The sequence below is a fragment of the Pan troglodytes genome, chromosome 14, assembly GCF_028858775.2.
Source record: "Pan troglodytes isolate AG18354 chromosome 14, NHGRI_mPanTro3-v2.0_pri, whole genome shotgun sequence".
NCBI classification, from domain to species: domain Eukaryota; kingdom Metazoa; phylum Chordata; class Mammalia; order Primates; family Hominidae; genus Pan; species Pan troglodytes.
In genome coordinates, this window is record NC_072412.2 from 59,079,094 (window position 1) to 59,086,695 (window position 7,602).

The window sequence follows — 7,602 nt, forward strand, 5'->3', positions numbered from 1 at the left end:
TATTCTCCAATACCACAATACAATAAATTACCTTATTGCACATTCAAAGTAAGTAATGTTTTATGTATTTTAAAATAAACTCTCATGGACACTAGGATTTTTTTAAGGCCCCTCAACTACAAGCACTGACTTTAACAGTCTTTTAGTGAGTGTTTTATATTTTATTTCATATTCAACTCTTTGATTCTAAATTCAGAGCTGTGATTACTACTTGTCTCAGTTGAATTTCAATGCTGGCCTTTCCTATTGTCTCCTAAATACTCAGTTTCTTACTTCTGTGAAGTAGATTTCTCATACCTTATAGAATTCCAATCAACATTTCTCAGGACACTGCATTCTTTCAAAGCCTTTCTTCCAAAGTCAAAAATGCTTGCATTGTTTCTCTTCATAAGCAGTGTACTCTTTTGAGCATTTCAAATCAAATAATAAGTTGATAACTAGATTCGAGATGCTCCTAAGCTTTAATCTGATTTATCATACTTGGCTGAATTTTTAGGAAAAGTTCCAGGAGAAAACATGAATGAAAAACAAAAAAAAAATTTTAAAGCCTTGTCTTTTCATAAAGACTAGCCAAAAAACTCTTAGAAAAAGAAAATAATGTGGCATGAGGATAGAACTTTTATTATTTTTATAATGAAATTGTCATTATCCCAATCAGTATCAGTGTAATTAAAATCTTTCGTGGTCGATATTTCAGCCTTTCTATGGTTGTTCATTGTTAGTCTTAAGAAAAGTGACTCCCTTCAGTTTCCCTAGGTTATTTTTATATAGAAAGTGCCATTTCCAAGACTAGGTAGATTCCAGTTTTTGAGAAAGAGAGCGAGAGAGACAGTGAAGGAAGAGGGAGAGACAGAAGGGGAGATAGAGAGATTAGACATTGCAATGAACAAACTGGTTTTGACCATTAATTACATTCCCTGGATACTTGCTCAATTCACCACACATTTTTTTTTTCTGAATCAACATGAAAAAGACGGGCTTAGTCTGCATTTAAAGCATTTCGTACATTACAATGATCACATGCTACAGGATTTGTAAGTGCTCAAGGATGTGTTCACAGCTAGGGAAGTAAAGCCGACATAAAGAAATGAAATCCAGTTTCTGTCTTCAAGACACTTACATTCTTGCATAAAGTCAAGAAAATACTAGTAGGAAAAACAATACTTTATATTGGTTGTCTTCTTTATCTGTAGGATGTCAAACAACCAAATCATGGTGTTAATTTTTTCTTGTTCAAAAGACTTGGTTTATTTAAATTCTCTGTTGGCTTTGCATGTCACATAGCCTTTCTTACTCTATCAGAGGACACAAACTTGTAGCCTGAAGATGTTTTGTGAGACTTACATAATAATACTCAAAATTTTGTATTTGTTGTCAACAGTTAAAAATTGGGAAAATGGTAAAAAATTCCAGATTTCTGAATTTTCTTAAACATGCCAGTGATCCATTGACAGTGAATCTATGATTCCACATAGGAACAGTGAACTTTAGAGAAGTATGGACTGCCTTTTCTTTCTTTTTTTTTTTGAGATGGAGTCTTGCTCTGTTGCCCAGGCTGGAGTGCATTGGCGTGATCTCTGCTCACTGCAAGCTCCGCCTCCCAGGTTCACGCCATTCTCCTGCCTCAGCCTCCCGAGTAGCTGGGACTACAGGCACCCACCACCACGCCCGGGTAATTTTTTGTATTTTTAGTAGAGACGGGGTTTTACCGTGTTAGCCAGGATTGTCTCGATCTCCTGACCTCGTGATCTGCCTGCCTCGGCCTCCCAAAGTGCCGGGATTACAGGCATGAGCCACTGCACCCGGCCTGGACTGCCTTTTCAAGTTGGTTTTACAGTCTCCAATTACCTATAATTCCCACCTAGCCTGCTTTATTTACTCATTTATATTAATTGTTTACATTTATGAATTCATAAACCTTACCTACACTAGAGTCACTTGAAGAATTTTCTAAAATATAGGAACCCATATCTTCTTAATACTGGGTCTTGCTCACAAAGGTTTAAATTTATGGGTCCATTAGGATGTAGTCATTGTGGTATATGTGTGTGTGCGTGTGTGTATACAAAACCAAAAAACAGGTAGTCCTACTGCGTAACCACAGCAGAGAACCATTGCTGTGGTATTTGAGGTTTTATCTGCTATTTTACATTTTCAATGATTTAAACATTAAAAAAGTATATCCCTTTCTATTCTGTTTTTTTTTGTTTGTTTGGATTTTAATTTTGTGGCACTAATCTGGAACATTAACCATACTGCCTAGTATTTGTTGAAACTAGAAAAAGCATGCCGCTTTATATGAACCAGGATTTGGTCACAGCTTGGTTGCCCAGAACCTTGTTCTGTTTTGCTTTTGTACCTAGAGATGGCTGGTCTCAAGGGGAATAATTATGGTTAATCAAACTCATGGAAAATTTGTGATTATTAATTTACAGGGAAAAAGTTTAAAATAAAAACAGAACTTCCAAACAGAAAGAAACTTTCTTTTTCCATTGGTTGGTAAATCCTCGCCCTGGGATAAAAGCCTACATGAGAATTCATATTATGATCAAAATACTGTTTGTGAGCTTGTATTAGAGCAAAGTAAGTTAAGGTTAAGTGTCATACTGAGCGGTGAAGCCAGCTGGGTTTCTGGGTGGGGTGGGGACTTGGAGAACTTTTCTGTCTAGCTAAAGGATTGTAAATGCACCAATCAGCACTCTGTGTCTAGCTAAAGGTTTGTAAACACACCAATCAGCACTCTGTAAAAATGGACCAATCAGTAGGATGTGGGTGGGGCCAAATAAGGGAATAAAAGCTGGCCACCCAGCTAGCAGGGCCAACCCACTAGGGTACCCTTCCATGCTGTGGAAGCGTTGTTCTTTCACTCTTCACAATAAATCAATCTGCTGCTCACTCTTTGGGTCTGCACTACCTTTATGAGCTGTAACACTTTCTGCGAAGGTCTGTGGCTTCACTCCTGAAGTCAGAGAAACCACGAACCCACCAGGAGGAATGAACAACTCCAGACGCACCACCTTTAAGAGCTGTAACACTCACTGTGAAGGTCTGCAGCTTCACTCCTGAAGTCAGCAAGACCGCAAACCCACCAGAAGGAAGAAACTCCAGACATATCTGAACATCAGAAGGAACAAACTCTGGACACACCATCTTTAAGAACTGTTAACACTCACCACGAGGGTCTGCGGCTTCATTCTTGAAGTCAGCGAGACCAAGAACCCACTGGAAGGAACCAATTCCTGACACAATACCTGTTGAATTGACTGACCAGAACAATGTCTACTACTCATGGCTTCCTGGACATCTATCTCATTACAACTGCAAATTCTGCCCTGCAAGCTGAATTGAAATTGGATTTCCTCAAGCCTCCAGAGACTTGCATTTGTGGATACTTGTTAGTATGGGTCTCCTCAATATATGGTACTTCTCATCAGTTAGGGGTTCAATTTTACGAGTTTAATTTCAGACACAAAATTGCCTTAAAATTCTGTGGGCATCTTACTATACATCTCTGCTTACTAAAATATTATGAATTACCTTTCTGTGAATAAATACCTTTCATGCTCTACTGAAGTGGAAGTTCTTTGAGGGTCAAAATAAACCAGATACTTTGCAAGTCCCTTTAGGATGTCACACATCCTTCCCCAAACCTGGCAGAGCTCTGCACATGGAGAAAGAAACTAGTATTCCCTGAACATTTGTTATGGGCGGGCATGTGATCTCATATATATATTTTATCCTTGACAGATTTTATATAATATCTCATGATTTTACTATCCTCATTTTGTAAATGAGATAATTAAAGCTGAAAAAGATTAAATAAATTGTTTTATTTTGCAGCTGGTATATTCTCAGAGCCTGGATTTAAATCTGTTTCTTTGACCTCAGATTGTGTGTGTGTGTGTGTGTGTGTGTGAAGGAGATTCTGGGTCTATGGAAGGTTGTGTGAGAAAGAGAAATTGTGCTAGGTTTCCTTCTAATAAATATATCATTTTGCCTCATATATGATCAATAAATGTGCTGGCTGTTTGATTTATGATTGAAAAAAGTATTAATCACTTAATTATTTTCTTACAGCTTCTACATGTTTTCATTTACTTTTTATAGGAATTTGGGAAATGGGATGGATTTTAATTGTTTCAATCATTTAGTGCTTGGCAGTCTGAGCACATAGTAACAGCTTAATAAATAGCTCATGTGGGAAAAAGTGAAGGGAGTTACAGGGAGATTTCTACTTTATAGCTAGACTTATCAGGTATAAATACCTAAAGGTGGGTTGAAGCATTCTCTCTTCACTCAAGAAACAAAACAATATAAAATTGTATTTAGTATGGTTATTGCTACATGGAAAGATCTAGAGAAAGCATTCACTCTTTAAAATGATTCACTGCAAACATATTAGAAAAATGGGAGACATTTTGTTCTTCAATGGAATGAAAGTTTTTAATTTTTTTTTATAAAATCAGTGGGTGGATGTAGACACCTGTATCACTTTGAGCAATTTCAAATCAGGCAACTTAGAAAGCTTAGGAAGTTGGGAAGAGACAGGCTTGAAACATACCTACTTCACCTGGGACGATATCCTACAGCTTTGCAGCACAACTAATCAAGGGTGTTGAGAGCAGAGAAAAGCAAACAGTAGGTTCTTGTGTTGCACAGCAAACTGCTTCTTGATAACTAGAGAGAAACCTTAGAAAAGCTCTTCTGTTACTATTGTGGCCGACACCCTACAGGCAGCCTTTCTGCTTTCACTCTGGTGCTCTATCTGCAATAACTGGTGTAGATATAAGGGAATGGCTTCAGATGAAATTGGGTGATTGCTGGAGATTAAATCAAAGTCTCCTAATACACCACTTTACACTGCATGTTTAGAAACAATGTACAACATCCCTTCCCAAAGCACCAACCACTGAATTTCAGCAGTTATTTGAAATTCTTTTTGAATAATGAAGACATAATGTCAATATCCAATGGAATCTTGATATAATACATCCATGACTCTTATTAGTTCTTATTCATAATTTTATTTTTATAGCAGTTGATTTTCCATAGTTTATGCATATTACAAAATTTAGCTTATGGATGTGACAAAGTGGCATATTTTATTACCTATATAAAATGTCCTCTTCTAGAGTTTTCTCTTTCCTTGTTTTCCTAAGGCAGTTAATTCATTCCTAAAGATTATTCTCAAAACATTGTATTGTGGTCTAGTTTTTAATTTTTATTTTTCCATTTTCCTATCAAGCCCATTAAAGATCACCATTTAAAAACATTCTGTACTCTATAAAGAATTGATGGCAGTCCCAGCCGCCTTCCCCAGGCAGTGGAACCTTCAGGCTCCTGAGCTTCAGGATGGTTCGTACTAAGACATGGACCCTGAAGAAGCACTTTGTTGGCTATCCTACTAATAGTGACTTTGAGTTGAAGACAGCTGAGCTCCCACCCTTAAAAAATGGAGAGGTCCTGCTTGAAGCTTTGTTCCTCAGCATGGATCCCTACATGAGATTGACAAACGAAAGATTGAAGGAAGGTGATACAATCATGGGGGAGCAAGTGGCCAGAGTTGTGGAAAGTAAAAATGCAGCCCTACCAAAAGGAACTATTGTACTGACTTCTCCAGGCTGGACAACGCACTCCATTTCTGATGGGAAAGATCTGGAAAAGCTGCTGACAGAGTGGCCAGACACAATACCACTGTCTTTGGCTCTGGGGACAGTTGGCATGCCAGGCCTGACTGCCTACTTTGGCCTACTTGAAATCTGTGGTGTGAAGGGTGGAGAAACAGTGATGGTTAATGCAGCAGCTGGAGCTGTGGGCTCTGTCGTGGGGCAGATTGCAAAGCTCAAAGGCTGCAAAGTTGTTGGAGCAGTAGGGTCTGATGAAAAGGTTGCCTACCTTCAAAAGCTTGGATTTGATGTCGTCTTTAACTACAAGATGGTAGAGTCTTTGGAAGAAACCTTGAAGAAAGCCTCTCCTGATGGTTATGATTGTTATTTTGATAATGTAGGTGGAGAGTTTTCAAGCATTGTTATCAGCCAGATGAAGAAATATGGAAGGATTGCCATATGTGGAGCCATCTCTACTTATAACAGAACTGGCCCACCTCCCCCAGGCCCACCCCCAGATATTATCTATAAGGAGCTTCGCACAGAAGCGTTCGTTTACTACCGCTGGCAAGGAGAAGTCCGCCGAAAAGCTCTGAAGGACTTGCTGAAATGGGTCTTAGAGGGTAAAATCCAGTACAAGGAATATATCATCGAAGGATTTGAAAACATGCCAGCTGCATTTATGGGAATGCTGAAAGGAGATAATTTGGGGAAGACAATAGTGAAAGCATGAAAAAGAGGACACATGGAATCTGGAGGCCATTTAGATGATTAGTTAATTTGTTTTTCACCATTTAGCAAAAATGTATACTACCTTAAATGTCTAAGAAATAGTACTCATAATGAGTTTGAGCTACTTAACAAAATACATTTAAGTGGTAAAAAAAAAAGAATTGATAAGAAAAGTTGATTATGGATTCTTACTTTTTTTATTATAATTTATCAAATTATAATGATCATTATTCACATAATAAAAAATTCCAATATTTCTTGTACCTTACTCCACAAGAGCTATGAAGTTGATCTTATTTGGTACCATGAGGTGTCTACAAATTAATATTTTTAATCCAAACAATAGGATACATTTTATCCAGCTATTAATATTGAAGAACTTATAGCTTTTAAGTTGGAGAAAGGGCTAACATTTATTGAGCAACTTCTTTGAAGAGACTAGCACAATATGCATTTCACATACATTACTTCATTTAACAGATCCAATTCTGTGAGGCAGGTGTTAATATCCCCATTTAGCAGACAAGAACATGAAACTTAAGATATGTTAAGTAACTTGTCAGGTTAAGAGTCTGATTCTAATGCCTATGCACTTGCCACTACTCTTTCATTATTTTTGCAAATATTTATATATGTGATTTTAAAAATTATGTATAAAATGATCATAGTTGTAGATATGCGGCTTTATTTCTGAGGGTTCTGTTCTGTTCCATTGATATATAACTCTGTTTTGGTACCAGTACCATGCTGTTTTGGTTACTGTAGCCTTGTAGTATAGTTTGAAGTCAGGTAGCGTGATGCCTCCAGCTTCGTTCTTTTGGCTTAGGATTGACTTGGTGATGCGGGCTCTTTTTTGGTGCCATATGAACTTTAAAGTAGTTTTTTCCAATTCTGTGAAGAAAGTTATTGGTAGCTTGATGGGGATGGCATTGAATCTATAAATTACCTTGGGCAGTATGGCCATTTTCACGATATTGATTCTTCCTACCCATGAGCATGGAATGTTCTTCCATTTGTTTGTATCCTCTTTTATTTCATTGAGCAGTGGTTTGTAGTTCTCCTTGAAGAGGTCCTTCACGTCCCTTGTAAGGTGGATTCCTAGGTATTTTATTCTCTTTGAAGCAGTTGTGAATGGGAGTTCACTCATGATTTGGCTCTCTGTTTGTCTCTTATTGGTGTATAAGAATGCTTGTGATTTTTGTACATTGATTTTGTATCCTGAGACTTTGCTGAAGTTGCTTATCAGCTTAAGGAGATTTTGGAC

At 37.5% G+C, this 7,602-nt stretch overlaps 1 protein-coding gene across 1 annotated transcript; it reads left to right on the forward strand.

The window, feature by feature from the left end:
- The first annotated feature begins 5,299 nt into the window (after positions 1-5,299).
- On the forward strand, positions 5,300-6,442 carry LOC467369 (prostaglandin reductase 1-like). Its single transcript, XM_054665339.2, has one exon. It carries the CDS (start codon positions 5,353-5,355, stop codon positions 6,337-6,339), a length of 987 nt encoding a protein of 328 aa, XP_054521314.2. The 5' UTR covers positions 5,300-5,352; the 3' UTR covers positions 6,340-6,442.
- The last annotated feature ends 1,160 nt before the right edge of the window (positions 6,443-7,602 follow it).